Genomic DNA, 16581 nt, shown 5'->3' with positions numbered 1-16581 from the left:
ACACAAGAACGGTCGGCCGACAGTGCCCTAAAGTGTACGACGACCTTTAGTTCCGTGACCAGCCGTGGATTATAAGATTTGTCAAAATGGCGGGGCGATTAAAGCCATCTCTTCAAGCCTACTCTTCTCTTCTTGTTGGCAGGCGTATCGGCTCGGAGGGAAGAGGAGATTTCACGAGATGCAGCTGACAACCGGATGGAACCGGTTTCCGTCACCAGAGCTTGTACAGTGGACGCTTTATACAGAGACAACCTGGAAGCGTCCTTATGGAGGAGTAGTAGTTCAGTAACTACACATCCCATCTTCCACGTGGTACGCAGGAGTAGTCTGCTGTCAGAAGACGAGTACACATCTCCTCGGGTCACGTGACCGCTCCCAGCGTGCTCCGCGGCAGTGTCATGGCGGCGCGCTGAAGGAGGAAAGCAGCACATGTGTACAGGTGAGAGCGGCTGCCCTGTCATGTGTAGGAGCTGTATCAGCGCGGCCTGTCAGCTCTGTCCAGTCTCTGATGCCGGACCTATTAACCCTGGCGTGGGCAGCAGGAACTGAACGGGCCTTACAGGCTGCGTGACACACATCTCTCTGGATCCCCAGCTGATCGTACTGAGTCCTCCCCTTGGTCCTGGTTACTGGTTCCAGGAGTCTTGTTTGGGAGTGTAAGAAGTGCTGAGGTTCAGTCCCTTTCCTGATATATGAGGCAGGGGTGATGCCAGGACCGGTTTCAGAGTGAATCTGCTGCAGCTGAGCCTATACCATAAGTCTGGTGGTAGCATAGCATGCCCTTCCTCAGATAAAGATGACAATAACTCTGCATTACACTAAGGCTACTTTCACCCTCGCGTTTTGATCCGCACCAATAATGCAAACGCTTGTATCCGCTCATAACGGATCCGTTTGCATTATTCATAAAAAAAAAAAAAGTCTAAGTCAAAATGGATCCGTCTTGACTTGCATCTAAAGTCAATTGGGGACGGATCCGTTTTCAATTGCACCATATTGTGTCACTGAAAAACGGATCCGTTTGGCTCTGCATCGTCAGACGGACACCAAACGCTGCAAGCTGCATTTTAGTGACCGTCTAAAAAACGCAACGGAAACCAAATGCAGCCAAATTGATGCATTCTGAACTGATCCGTTTTATCCTAATGCATTCTGAATAGAGAGTAATCTGTTCAGGATGCATCAGTTCAGTCCCTCTTACGTTCTGCAGTTTTCTCACCGGCCAAGAATACTGAACACTTGCCGGAATGCCGCCATTAATTTACATTGAAGTGTATTAGTGCCAGATCTGGCATTAATTGTTCCAAAAAAACGTCTCCGGCTTTCCGGTCTGTGCATGTGCAGACCTTTAAAAATGCAAAAAAATTTTTATACCGGATCCGTTTTTCCGGATGACACCGGAGAGACGGATCCGGTATTTCAAATATAAACTACAAATTGGTGTGGTAATGAAAAGCAGGAAGTGCTCAACCCCATATGCAGTGGTGCATCTATACAGGGGGGCAGATCCTGCACTTGTGGTCCGCAGCTAATGGCAATCCCCAGCAAAAATGCATACAATGGAGGATGCCTGCAGCGGACCACAAGTACCACAATGGACATCCTACACAGGATAGCAAATGTGTGGATGTGATCAACAATAACTTACAAAGACAGGTGCACTCTGCGGTCTTACTAACCCTCATACTGGTATAAAATTGAGAGATTAGCCAACGTATGGAGGACATGTCTGAGCCCGAGCACCGCACCAAGAATTCTCAATGCATTTGCACCTGAATGCATTTGTCAGACCGATCCGTCTGACAAATGCCATCCGCTTGCGTCCTGATTGCCGGCGACGGAACTGCCTGACGGAATCCTCTGCCGCAAGTGTGAAAGTACCCTTATAAAACTAATGTATAATAATGTCCAGGGTGAGTTCATATAAGTTTTGCAAAAGCTGTTTGAAACACTTAAAGCGAACCTGTCACCATGATTTTGCGCATAGAGCTGGGGACATGGGCTGCTAGATGGCCACTAGCACATCTGCAGTACCCAGGTCCCATAGCTCTCTGCGCTTTTATTGTGTTAAAAAACCGTTTTGAGTGATATGCAAATTACCTGATGAGTCCTGTATCCGGAGATGAGTCACACGGAAAGGAGCCCAGCACCGCCCCGCGTCCTCCGAATCTCCTCCTTGCCGGCTGACGTCACAGAGCTGGAGCGCCGAAATCTCGCGATGCGCGAGCTAGCGCATGCGCAGTGTCGGCATCATGTTCATTCCCTGTGCTGGCATCAGCACAGGGAACGAACTACACATGCGCTATCTCGCGCATCGCGAGATTTCGGCGCTCCAGCTCTGTGACGTCAGCCGGCAAGGAGGAGATTCGGAGGACGCGGGGCGGTGCTGGGCTCCTTTCCGCGTGACTCATCTCCGGCTACAGGACTCATATCAGGTAATTTGCATATCACTCAAAACGGTTTTTTAACACAATAAAAGCGCAGAGAGCTATGGGACCTGGGTACTGCAGATGTGCTAGTGGCCATCTAGCAGCCCATGTCCCCAGCTCTATGCGCAAAATCATGGTGACAGGTTCGCTTTAAATAGTTGTGATGTTACAGATAACTGTAAACTAAGTAGCATTAAGAAAGAGATGGAGGGGCCACAGTTCTCAGGATAGGTCATCATTAGTATCTATAAGGCGGGGGTGTGACACGCGGGACCCCCATCGATCAGCTGTTTGAGGAGACCACGACGTACCAAGTCCAGCGCCGTACATTGTATAGCGGCTGTGCTTGGTATTGCAGCTCTGACTGTGCCTAGGCCACAGGACCGATGAACGTAACCTCACTGGCCTAGGGAGAGCTGCAAGCAGCTGATCGGCGGAGGTCTTATTTGTTGGACCCCCACGATCGGATACTGATGACCCTTGCATAGGATTGCTATTGGCTACCACCACCAAAACGTGCGTTTGGTCAGACCTAGTGTACATAGTTTACATAGGGAGGGAAGTCTTCAGCTTAGGCTGTGTTGGGGGAGAAAAAAAAGTGCGAAAGCGCAGCACATTACGCTTTTCCGTCCCACAGAGTCCAGTAAAAATTAAATGTACAGTAAACGTATTCATTTTTTTTTTTTTTTTTTTTACAATGAAATTTTGCTGACTTCTGAGGCATTTGTTTAACATATACACTTTTTGTATACATTAAAGGGGTTTTCCGGAATTTTAATATTGATGACCTATCCTCGGGATCATCGGGGATCCGACACCTGGCAACCCCGATGATCAGCTGGTTGAAGAGAAGGCGCGCGCCGTTCCAGCTCTGCCGCCTCTCCATTGTTTATCTGCTTGCTGTAGACATCACAGCGGTGAGCCGGTGTAATTACAAGCCGTCGCATTCACTTAGATGGGACGTCTCCTTCCTATTCAAGTGTCTTGGAATGAGCCGTCCCATAGAAGTGAATGGGACGGCTTTTTGTAATTACACCGGCTCACAAGCTGGTAAACAATGAAGAAAAGGCAGCGCTCAAATGGCGGGCGCCTTCTCTTCAACCAGCTGATCAGCGGGGGTGCCAGGTATTGGATCCCCACAGATCTGATATTGATGACCAATTCTGAGGATAGTTCATCAATATTAAAATCCCAGAAAATCCCTTTAAGACATAAACGTGATGTGAAACCAGCCATACGTTGTCTTGTGTGAACTGTGGTCTGTGAAAGCGCAGCAGCTTCAGGACGCTTTATTTCCATGATTCTGTTATGTACATGAATCCAGTTATATGTATTACATACGTGTTGCAGGCATCTGAGAATTCCCATCGAGACGTCATCAACACTTCTACTGCCCCCATCGGAAGTCTTCGTACCTGTGCCGTTCTTCACTCTTCTTACTGAATGTCGACTGCTCTGGAACTAGATGTGCTCAGGGGCTTTCAACCCTCACGACAAAATCATCCATATGAGACAGAAGGAAATGCCGGTAAGAAATATAGCGAAACGGCTCTAATTGGTAAAAGTCTGATACCTTCCAGTTCTGCGGGGTAGCGCCACCCTGGGTTTCTATTGCACACGGTTCATTTTGGTGAGCCCCTGTCTCCTGCTGCCCTCCTCTGTTCATTTTTTGACCCTGTCATTTATTTCATTGGTCTGCAGTACAGTTCCATCCTTTACCCCTTTTTTCTGCATACCATTTACTACTCACAGGAGGGATATGTGTTGACGGGTGTCTCACCTGGTACTTCATTCTTTCAGTATTTGTACATGGGTTAGACTATCTATTCAGCATTTATTCCCATGTTTTATATATACATTGTACCATGTTTTTCTGATCCGTGTGCTCTCTTCACAGGGTGGCGTTTTTCTTTTTCTATCCTCCGCTCCTATTTTCATGTTTACGGCATCAAATTCATCAATTGTTTCTATTTATGTCATTTTAATCATGCTCTAATAAAATGTATTACTTTTTTGGTATCATGAGCTCCTTTTCTTCTGTTTCTGCTGTTAAACTCGGAAGCATTTACCGAGTCATACTTTTGGTGTGTCCCTTTGGGTTTGCATTGGGTGGACACTGTCCTCCCTGGGACACCCTGGGTAATTTTTTTGTTTTCTCTACCTTCCAGAAAAGGAGACTCACCAGGAGAGGAAAAACCGGGATGAGTTGAAAGAAGTGAATTGATAGCTTGCATTTTCATATGTTCCCCCGCCTTGTGAATATACAGTCGGATTCACTCTTGCAGCTGTTCAGCTTTTTTTTGCACACCACAAATCTGTACCTAAGGCTACTTTCACACTTGCGTTCAGAGCGGATCCGTCTGGGGTCTGCCCAGACGGATCCGCTCCTATAATGCAGACGTTTGGATCCGTTCAGAACGGATCCGTCTGCATTATAGTTTAAAAAAAATTCTAAGTGTGAAAGTAGCCTGAATGGATCCGTCCAGACTTTACATTGAAAGTCAATGGGGGACGGATCCGTTTGAAGATTGAGCCATATTGTGTCATCTTCAAACGGATCCGTCCCCATTGACTTACATTGTAAGTCTGGACGGATCCGCTTGCCTCCGCAGGTGTCCGCTTGCTGAGCGGAGGCTGAACGCTGCCAGACTGATGCATTCTGAGCGGATCCGCGTCCACTCAGAATGCATTGGGGCAGTACGGATGCGTTCGGGGCCGCTGTGGGATATTCTCAAATCCTGACCTATGGATTACTCAAAGTGACTATTCAAGTTTGGCTGCCATTGTATGTTTTGGACGAAAATAAATTGTATTGGACTTTAAACCCTTAGGTCTCTTTCACACGGGCGTCGTGTGTGAGGGCCGGATAGGATGCGGATACGTCACGGGAAAATGCGCGATTTTTCTGCGCGAGTGCAAAACGTTTTAATGCGTAACGAATAACTTCGCAGAAGTTTGGGTTAGGTGTTGTGTAGATTTTATTATTTTCCCTTATAACATGGTTATAAGGGAAAATAATAGTATTCTTAATACAGAATGCTTACTAAAATAGGAATGGAGGGGTTAATAAAAAATAATAAACTCACCTCATCCACTTGTTCGCGCAGCTCGGCTTGTCTTCTTTCTTCTTTGATGACCTTTGAGGAAAATGACCTTTGGTGAAGTCACTGCGCTCATCACATGGTCCGTCACATGGACCATGTGATGAGCGCAGTGACTTCACCAAAGGTCATTTTCCTCACAGGTCATCAAAGAAGAAGAAAGAAGACAAGCCGGGCTGCGCAAACAAGTGGATGAGGTCAGTTAAAAAATATATATATATTTTTTTTTAACCCCTCCATCCCTAATTTACCTAGCATTCTGTATTAAGAATGCTATTATCTTCCCTTATAACCATGTTATAAGGGAGAATAATAATGATCGGGTCCCATTCACGCAGCCCCATTCACTTCTATGGGGCCTGCGTTCCGAGAAAAACGCACAATATAGAGCATGCTGGGATTTTCACACAACGCACAAGTGATGCGTGAAAATCACCGCTCATGTGCACAGCCCCATAGAAATGAATGGGTCCGGATTCAGTGCGGGTGCAATGCGTTCACCTCACGCATTGCATCCTCGCGGAAAACTCGCCCGTGTGAAAGGGGCATTGGAAGCCTCTGCCTGATGTCATTGCCAACCCTGTCCACACGTGCTCATCCTGACAAATAATTGTGTGTATGTATATATTTGGGGGGAACAATATGTACATTAAATAAATGAAAAAAATAAAGCAAAGTTTAAAAAAAAACACTGCTAGCCCAAACCATAAGGACCCAAAACATTATGTCCCATATACAACTACCGTAATAATAAAAGAGACACAATTTAATGAGGTTATCTGACGTAATAAAAAAAATCTATGGCAAGCCCTTGATTTTTGTAAAATAAAAAAAATAATACTATCCTTTTTTTGGCTTTGTTCTCTCTGCCACCTGTACGGTTCTCTTTCTGCTGCAGGTCACTGAGGACAGTAATTGGCTGCAGCAGTCACGTGCCATACACCTGCACGTCACCATTGCAGTCTTTGAACAAGCAGCAGAAAAAGGATCGGAATTGGAGTATAGCATAATTTTTTATTTTATAATAATTGGGGTTAGAGTTGCATCGGGTATTGAAGTATCGATACCCACTCAATACTTTTTGACCCAGATCAATACGATGCTAGGTTTTACTATTTAATGATACTAGCGCGCGCCATGTTCTCTCCAGCAGCACAGTGGAGAAGTCCCTCCCCACTGTGCCGCTGCCACCAATAGAAACTTAGTACTGAGGAGGAGGGGAGGGGCTGTGGCCACTGTGCCACCAATGAATGTAATTACCACAGTAATTCAAGTGTAGGCAGCGAGTGCCGGCGGCGATATCGCATACCCGGCCTCAGGGCACAACGATCCCACGAACCGTAGCAATTAACCCCTCAGGTGCCGCACCTGAGGGGTTAATTGACGGGGATTGCAGTGCCCTGTCATAGAGGCCGGGTGCCAGGTATGTGATACCGCCGCTGACACCCGCTGCCTACACTTGAATTAATAGGTCAATCATGTTCATTGGTGGCGCAGTGCGCCCCCCCCCCAACCCCAGTATTATAAATTATAATCATTGGTGGCGCAGTGCACCCCCCCAACATTAAAGTCATTGGTGGCAGTGGCCACAGGGTCCCCTCTTCATTCCTCCCCTCTTTATTGGTGGCAGTTCTGATCGGAACAGCAGCAGTGTAATCGTGGAGCTTCGATTGGTTACCATGGCAGCCAGGACGCTACTGAAGCCTTGGCTGCCATGGTGAGCTCCCTGCTGCTGTGTGCACAAAGCCCAAGGCAGCAGGGACAGTGCGAGATCCTATTCACCCTAATAGATCTCTATTAGGGTGAATAGGACAAGGGTTCTAGCCCCTAAGGGGGCTAATAGTAAGTAAAAAGTAAAAAAAAAAAAAAAAAAAAATACTAAAAGTTTAAATCGCCCCCTTTCCCAGTTTTACATATAAAATATATAAACAATAAAAACATAAACATATTGCATATCGCCACGCCTGAAAAAGTGCGAACTATTAAAATATAAAAAAATATCTACTATGCGATAAACGCCATAACAAAAAAAAAAAAGAAAACCGCGCAATTCGCCATTTTAAATCACCTTGTCTCCCCCAAAAATAGGATAGGACTGTTCTATTATGGGCCGGACGTTCAATAAAATACGGAATGCACACAGCTTTTTTGGCGTTTAATTTTTTTCGTGTGGTGTCGAGTATCGCAATACTTTTTTATGGTATCGAAATCTAATAAAAATTATTGTTTTGTGACAACCCTAATTGTCTGACATTTTTTAATTGCCTCAAACAATCCCTTTAAATTGTGTCCCCTTTTCTGTTATGGTAGTTTTTATATAGGAGGCTTATAGTTTTGGGTGGTCTGGGTTTGAGCTTAGCAGTGGCTTTCTTTGTGTGTTTTTTGTACTTAGTTTTATTTTTTAATTTTTTTTAGTGTTCTTTTTTTCACATTATATCCCTCCCCTCATAAAATCATGAATGACCTTTGGGGGCATAGTAAAGTTAAAGCATTGTCTCACTTCAGCAAATGGCATTTATTGTGTACAGAATGTTAAAGGGGTTCTACAGTTTGTTTTAACTGATGATCTATCCTCTGGATAGATCATCAGCCTCTGATCGGCGGGGGTCCAACACCTGGGACCCCCGCCGATCAGCTGTTTGAGAAGGCAGCGGCGCTCCAGCAGCGCCGCAGCCTTCTCACTGTTCATCGCAGGCCCAGTGACGTCACAACTAGTATCACTGGCCTGGGCGGGGCTAAGCTCCGTTCACTTGAATGGAGCTTAGCCCCGCCCAGGCCAGTTGATACAAGTCGTGACGTCACTGGCCCTGCGGTAAACAGTGAGAAGGCCGCTGCCTTCTCAAACAGCTGATCGGCGGGGGTCCCGGGTGTCGGACCCCCGCCTTTCAGAAGCTGATGATCTATCCAGAGGATAGATCATCAGTTTAAATAAACTGCAGAACCCCTTTAAAGTAAGGTACTTACCAATATATTGTGATTGTCCATATTGTCTCCTTTGCTGGCTGGATTCATTTTTTCATCACATTATGCACTGCTTGTTTCCCTAGTTACGACCACCCTGCAATCCAGCAACGGTGGCTGTGCTTGCATACTGTAGGAAAACTCTATAGTGTGCAAGCACAACCACCGCTGTTGAATTGCAGGATGGTCGTAACCATGGAAGCTGCATATAATGCGATGGACAAAATGAATCAAGCCAACAAAGGAGGCAATGTGGACACTCACAATACATTTTCTCAAGTAATTGTGGCTGAAATACAACCTGTGGAGATATACCGCATAGCTGATCTGGATCTGCAAAGGCCCAGTAGCTACTGCAGCTTCCTGGGACCTGGTAGTCACACGACCTCTGGGACTGAAGAAGAAATTGCCACCAGCTATAGTCATGGAGCTGGAGAAAGAGTTAGAATGGTATGAAGGATATTCACCTCATTGATCTTTTGCTACTCCTCTTCCAGTGCTTACTGGGTCCTAGATGGTCTCTGCCTATTGATTTTCAATACTTGGGAGATGCCTGCTCAGCCAATCACTGACTGAAGTGGGACACATCGATTGCCAGTAATTGGCTGAGCAGGTGTCTCTAGGCATTTTTTGAATTGGTTGTTCGGGTTCAGAGATGCTGAATCGCGTCTCTTCTATTGACTTCTATATGACTTCTATTTCCATCGCATTAATCTCCTGCCTTCTATGGAGAAAAAGTTTTCAGTCAGGAATGAATGGAATGTAACTTTATAACTTAACTTAAAGAGGACCTTTCACCGATTCTTACCCTATGAACTAAGTATACAGACATGTGGAGCGGCGCCCGGGGATCTCACTGCACTTACTATTATCCCCGGGTGCCGCTCCGTTCTCCTGCTAAGCCCTCCGGTATCTCCGTTCCCTAAGTTATGGTAGGCGGAGTCTGCCCTAGCGCTGGCCAATCGCATTGCAGAGCTCACAGCCTGGGAGAAAATAACCTCCCAGGCTGTGAGCTCTGCGCTGCGATTGGCCAGCGCTAGGGCAGACTCCGCCTACCATAACTTAGGGACTGGTATCTCCGCCTACTATAACTTAGTGAGCGGAGATACCGGAGGGCATAGCGGGAGAACGGAGCGGCGCCCGGGGATAATAGTAAGTGCAGTGAGATCCCTGGGCGCCGCTCTACATATCTGTATAGTTAGTTCATAGGGTAAGAATCGGTGAAAGGTCCTCTCTAAACTCAGAGCTGAACCCGGCCATATCCCCTTTTTCACCTAGGCAGCCCCTCTGAGTGGAGCATTGGAGCATTTCATGCTCCGATGCTCTCCCTTGCCCTGCGCGGGTGGAGGCTTCCGCCTAGCAGTGTTGCCGGTGACGTCACTGGTACTAATGAGCGGGCTTTAGCGCTGCCCTAGCCAGTAAAACCCGGTCAACCCCTTTCAGTTATAATGCTACATTCCATTCAGGCTTGTCGGAAAAAAAAATCTCCATAGAATGCAGGAAGTGAGTGTGATGGCAATTGAAGTCATTTTACCATTTTTCTCCCCTGCTGCTTCCAGCCTAGCGTTTTGGTCTTGCAGCGCTGTATTCACCTTCCTGGCTGCAGCAGTGACGTGCACACCGGGTCACGTTTATGGGACGTCGCCGCTTCAGCCAGGCAATTAAACTAGAGTAAACTTTTATATTAGACCAGTGGTCCCCAACCTTTTTTTTGCCAGGGACCGGTTTCACACAAAACTATTTTCTCATAGACCGAAGTAGGGGCTGAGGTAATTGAAAAAACAGTAATTAATAAACCGTTATAGGCCCCCGGCCCCAGTCAGTGACTTGAGGCATCAAATGATGCCTTCGATGACTTGAGTTCTTCTCTTTCCCTTTTCCATAACTTCTTTCTGTATAACTAAACAAACAGAACACAGATATATTTAGTATTATTGCCTCCTTTTATGCCCCTACTTAGTAATCATCCCCATTTAGACCCCAGTAGATATATATGCCCCCTCCCAGTAGTGCCCTATGTACATATGATGCCGCCAGTAGTGCCTCTTTATATATAGTGCTCCCACCAGTAGTGCCTCTTTATATATACAGTGGATATAAAAAGTCTACACACCCCGGATAAAATGTCAGGTTTTTGTGATGTAAAAAAATGAGACAAAGATAAATCATTTCAGAACTTTTTCGACCTTTAATGTGGCCTATAAACTGTACAACTCAATTGAAAAACAAACTGAAATCTTTTAGGTAGAGGGAAGAAAAAATATAAAAATAAAATAATATGGTTGCATAAGTGTGCACACCATTAAACTAATACTTTGTTGAAGCACCTTTTGATTTTACTACAGCACTCAGTCTTTTTGGGTATGTAGTCTATCAGCATGGCACATTTTGACTTGGTAAGATTTTCCCACTCTTCTTTGCAAAAACACTCCAAGTCTGTCAGATTGCGAGGGCATCTCCTGTGCACAGCCCTCTTCAGATCACCCCACAGATTTTTAATCGGATTCAGGTCTGGGCTCTTGCTGGGCCATTCCAAAACTTTAATCTTCTTCTGGTGAAGCCATTCCTTTGTTGATTTGGATGTATGCTTTGGGTCGTTGTCATGCTGAAAGATGAAGTTCCTCTTCAAGTTCAGCTTTCTAGCAGAAGCCTGAAGGTTTTGTGCCAATATTGACTGGTATTTGGAACTGTTCATAATTCGCTCTAGCTTAACTAAGGCCCCAGTTCCAGCTGAAGAAACAGCCCCAAAGCATGATGCTGCCACCACCATGCTTCATTGTGGGTATTGTGTTCTTTTGGTGACGTGCAGTGTTGTTTTGGGGCTAAACATATCTTTTGGAATTATGGCCAAAAAGTTCAACCTTTGTTTCATCAGACCATAACACCTTTTCCCACATGCTTTTGGGAGACTTCAGATGTGTTTTTGCTAAATGTAGCCTGGCTTGGATGTTTTTCCTCGTAAGAAAAGGCTTTCGTCTTGCCACTCTACCCCATAGCCCAGACATATGAAGAATACGGGAGATTGTTATCACATGTACCACACAGCCAGAACTTGCCAGTTTTCTTCTCATCAATTTTGGAGGGACGTCCAGTTCTTGGTAATGTCACTGTTGTGCCATATTTTCTCCACTTAATGATGACTGTCTTCACTGTATTCCAGGGTATATCTAATGCCTTGGAAATTCTTTTGTACCCTTCTCCTGACTGATACCTTTTAACAATGAGATCCCTCTGATGCATTGGAAGCTCTCTGTGGACCATTGCTTTTGCTGTGGGATGTGAGTAAGAAAATTTCAGGAAAGACCAACTAGAGCAGCTGAACTTTATTTGGGGTTAACCAGAGGCACTTTAAATAATGGCAGGTGTATGCTGACTCCTATTTAGCATGATTTTGAATGTGATTGATTAATTCTGAACACAGCTACATCCCCAGTTATAAGAGGGTGTGCACACACTTATGCAACCACATTATTTTAATTTTTTTTGTTTTCTTCCCTCCACCTAAAAGATTTCAGTTTGTTTTTCAATTGAGTTGTACAGTTTATAGGTCACATTAAAGGTGGAAAAAGTTCAGAATTTTTTTTATCTTTGTCTCATTTTTTTACAGCACAGAAACCTGACATTTTGACAGGGGTGTGTGTGACTTTTTATATCCACTGTATATAGTGCCTCCCAGTAGTGCCCTATGTACATATGACTCCCCCAGTAGTGCCTCTTTATATATAATGCTCCCCCCAGTAGTGCCCCTTTATTTATAGTGCTCCCCCAGTAGTGCCCCTTTATTTATAGTGCTTCTACCAGTAGTGCCCCTTTATATATAGTGCCCCCAGTAGTGCCCCTTTATTTATAGTGCTCCCCCAGTAGTGCCCCTTTATTTATAGTGCTTCTACCAGTAGTGCCCCTTTATATATAGTGCCCCCAGTAGTGCCCCTTTATTTATAGTGCTTCTACCAGTAGTGCCCCTTTTATATATAGTGCCCCCAGTAGTGCCCCTTTATTTATAGTGCTCCCCCAGTAGTGCCCCTTTATTTATAGTGCTTCTACCAGTAGTGCCCCTTTATATATAGTGCCCCCAGTAGTGCCCCTTTATTTATAGTGCTCCCCCAGTAGTGCCTCTTTATTTATAGTGCTTCTACCAGTAGTGCCCCTTTATATATAGTGCCCCCAGTAGTGCCCCTTTATTTATAGTGCTCCCCCAGTAGTGCCTCTTTATTTATAGTGCTTCTACCAGTAGTGCCCCTTTATATATAGTGCCCCCAGTAGTGCCTCTTTATACAGGTGAAACCAAAAAAATGTGAATATTATGCAAAGTTAATTTATTTCAGTAATGCAACTTAAGGTACTTTCACACTTGCGTTGTTTGATTCCGGCAGGCAGTTCAATTGGAAAACTGTATGCAAACAAACGTATGTCATTTTTTCTAACTGATCAGGCATTTTTGTGCAGACCGGAATACCGGATCCGTCAATGCGGCAATTTGAATGCCGGATCCGGCACTAATACATACCTATGGAAAGAAATCCTGGATCCGGCATTCAGGAAAGTGTTCAGTTTTTTTGGCCGGAGATAAAACCGCAGCATGCTGCGGTGTTATCTCCGTCCTGAAAAGTCAATAAGACTGAACTGAAGACATCCTGATGCATCCTGAACGGATTGCTCTCCATTCAGAATGCATTAGGATAAAACTGATCAGTTATTTTCCGGTATAGAGCCCCTAGGACGGAACTCTATGCCGGAAAAGAAAAACGCTAGTGTGAAAGTATCCTTAAAAGGTGAAACTAATATATGAAATAGACTCATTACATGTAAAGCGAGATATTTCAAGCCTTTATTTGTTATCATTTGAATGATTATGGCTTACAGTTTATGCAAACCCCAAAGTCACAATCTCAGGTACCCTTTGCTCAGGTGTTATGGATTAATTAACTGACTAGAGGGTGACACTTTGAGCCTAGAATATTGAACCATTTCACAATATTCTAATTTTAAGTTGCATTACTGAAATAAATGAACTTTCGCACAATATAAAAAAAATTCAAGTTTCACCTGTGTATAGTGCTCCCCCCGGTAGTGCCCCTTTATATATACAGGGAGTGCAGAATTATTAGGCAAGTTGTATTTTTGAGGATTAATTTTATTATTGAACAACAACCATGTTCTCAATGAACCCAAAAAACTCATTAATATCAAAGCTGAATATTTTTGGAAGTAGTTTTTAGTTTGTTTTTAGTTTTAGCTATTTTAGGGGGATATCTGTGTGTGCAGGTGACTATTACTGTGCATAATTATTAGGCAACTTAACAAAAAACAAATATATACCCATTTCAATTATTTCTTTTTACCAGTGAAACCAATATAACATCTCAACATTCACAAATATACATTTCTGACATTCAAAAACAAAACAAAAACAAATCAGTGACCAATATAGCCACCTTTCTTTGCAAGGACACTCAAAAGCCTGCCATCCATGGATTCTGTCAGTGTTTTGATCTGTTCACCATCAACATTGCGTGCAGCAGCAACCACAGCATCCCAGACACTGTTCAGAGAGGTGTACTGTTTTCCCTCCTTGTAAATCTCACATTTGATGATGGACCACAGGTTCTCAATGGGGTTCAGATCAGGTGAACAAGGAGGCCATGTCATTAGATTTTCTTCTTTTATACCCTTTCTTGCCAGCCACGCTGTGGAGTACTTGGACGCGTGTGATGGAGCATTGTCCTGCATAAAAATCATGTTTTTCTTGAAGGATGCAGACTTCTTCCTGTACCACTGCTTGAAGAAGGTGTCTTCCAGAAACTGGCAGTAGGACTGGGAGTTGAGCTTGACTCCATCCTCAACCCGAAAAGGCCCCACAAGCTCATCTTTGATGATACCAGCCCAAACCAGTACTCCACCTCCACCTTGCTGGCGTCTGAGTCGGACTGGAGCTCTCTGCCCTTTACCAATCCAGCCACGGGCCCATCCATCTGGGCCATCAAGACTCACTCTCATTTCATCAGTCCATAAAACCTTAGAAAAATCAGTCTTGAGATATTTCTTGGCCCAGTCTTGACGTTTCAGCTTGTGTGTCTTGTTCAGTGGTGGTCGTCTTTCAGCCTTTCTTACCTTGGCCATGTCTCTGAGTATTGCACACCTTGTGCTTTTGGGCACTCCAGTGATGTTGCAGCTCTGAAATATGGCCAAACTGGTGGCAAGTGGCATCTTGGCAGCTGTACGCTTGACTTTTCTCAGTTCATGGGCAGTTATTTTGCGCCTTGGTTTTTCCACACGCTTCTTGCGACCCTGTTGACTATTTTGAATGAAACGCTTGATTGTTCGATGATCACGCTTCAGAAGCTTTGCAATTTTAAGAGTGCTGCATCCCTCTGCAAGATATCTCACTATTTTTGACTTTTCTGAGCCTGTCAAGTCCTTCTTTTGACCCATTTTGCCAAAGGAAAGGAAGTTGCCTAATAATTATGCACACCTGATATATTGTGTTGATGTCATTAGACCACACCCCTTCTCCTTACAGAGATGCACATCACCTAATATGCTTAATTGGTAGTAGGCTTTCGAGCCTATACAGCTTGGAGTAAGACAACATGCATAAAGAGGATGATGTGGTCAAAATACTCATTTGCCTAATAATTCTGCACACAGTGTAGTGCCTCTTTATGTGTGTGTGTGTGTGTGTGTGTATATATATATATATATATGTGCCTCCTCCTTGGTGCTTCAGTAGTGTTCACATAGGAAAAAAATAAAAAAGAGCAATATACTCACCTCCATCGGCTGTATTCCAGCCTGCTACCCCGACTTCCTGCGTTATAGTATCGGTGGTCGCGAACATCATCTCGACCTCCTGCACCTGGTCTGTGGTCATCACGCCACCTCTGACTCTGCCTCATAGGCTAGTTTGAGGCTAAACAAAGGGGCACAGGAGCCAATAGTTCCTGTCCCCGCTGTTCAACACTGGCACTCCCTGTGGACCAGTACAAGATCATTCACGGCCCAGTACTGGTCTGCTTGGTTGGGGACCTCTGTATTTGACGAGAACTCATTTTAATTTCATTTTTCAGTTCTTCCTCCTTGTTCCTTGTGATTGCTAGATCTTTTGTTGCTAAAAGGCTTCTAAACTTGATGTACAAGGAATGTAAAATAAATAAATTGCACAAAGTGACTACGGTGACTAGGGATCGACCGATTATCGGTTTGGCCGATATTATCGGCCGATATTGAGGATTTTGAACGTTATCGGTATCGGCATCTATTTTGCCGATATACCGATAACGTATGGGGAACACAGAACGCGCTGCTCTCAGCGCGTTCTGTGTTCCCTCCGCAGCACAGGGGAGAAGGAAGCAGTGTCTCCTCCCCCTGTGCTGCTGCCAATGACAGAAGAGAAGACAAGAGGAGGGGAGGGGCTGTGGCCGCTGCGCCACCAATGAAGATAAGCCTTTCATTCATTCATATACAGGAGGCGGGAGCTGGCTGCAGAATCACATAGCCGGCTCCCGGCCTCTATGAGCGGTAGCTGCGATCCGCAGTAGTTAACTCCTCAGGTGCCGCGGATCGCAGCTACCGCTCATAGAGGTCGGGAGCCGGCTATGTGATTCTGCAGCCAGCTCCCGCCTCCTGTATATGAATGATTGAGAGACTTATCTTCATTGGTGGCGCAGTGCGCCCCCCCCCCCCAAGCCCCCCAGTATTAATCATTGGTGGCGCAGTGCGCCCCCACCCCAATCCCGGCCAATAGTAAAAACATTGGTGGCGCAGTGCGCCCCCAACCCCCCCCCCCCCCACCCAGTATTACTCATTGGTGGCAGTGGCCACAGGATCCCCTCTCCCCTGCTCCTCCGATCGGAGCCCCAGCTGTGTAAGCCTGGGGCTCCGATCAGTTACCATGGCAGCCAGGACACTATTGAAGCCCTGGCTGCCATGTTCAGCTCCATGCTGCTGTGTGCACAAAGCACAGAGCAGCAGGGACAGTGTGAGCTCCTATTCACCCGGATAGAGATCTATCAGGGGGAATAGGACAAGGGTTCTAGTCCCTAAGGGGGCTAAAAGTTAGTAAAAAAAAACAACACAAAAATATTAAGTAT

At 45.2% G+C, this 16581-nt stretch overlaps 1 protein-coding gene across 1 annotated transcript in view; it reads left to right on the top strand.

Moving 5' to 3' along the window:
• The first annotated feature begins 294 nt into the window (after positions 1-294).
• Positions 295-16581, top strand: part of TTC27 (tetratricopeptide repeat domain 27) — a 411030-nt gene continuing 394743 nt past the window's right edge. The window contains exons 1-2 of the mRNA XM_040429555.1: positions 295-439; positions 3780-3957. Coding sequence (XP_040285489.1) covers positions 3873-3957 — 85 coding nt within the window. The 5' untranslated portion in view covers positions 295-439; positions 3780-3872. The remainder of the gene's footprint in view (positions 440-3779; positions 3958-16581) is intronic.

The sequence above is a fragment of the Bufo bufo genome, chromosome 4, assembly GCF_905171765.1.
Source record: "Bufo bufo chromosome 4, aBufBuf1.1, whole genome shotgun sequence".
NCBI classification, from domain to species: Eukaryota; Metazoa; Chordata; class Amphibia; order Anura; family Bufonidae; genus Bufo; species Bufo bufo.
This window is presented reverse-complemented; position numbering and strand designations above follow the sequence as displayed.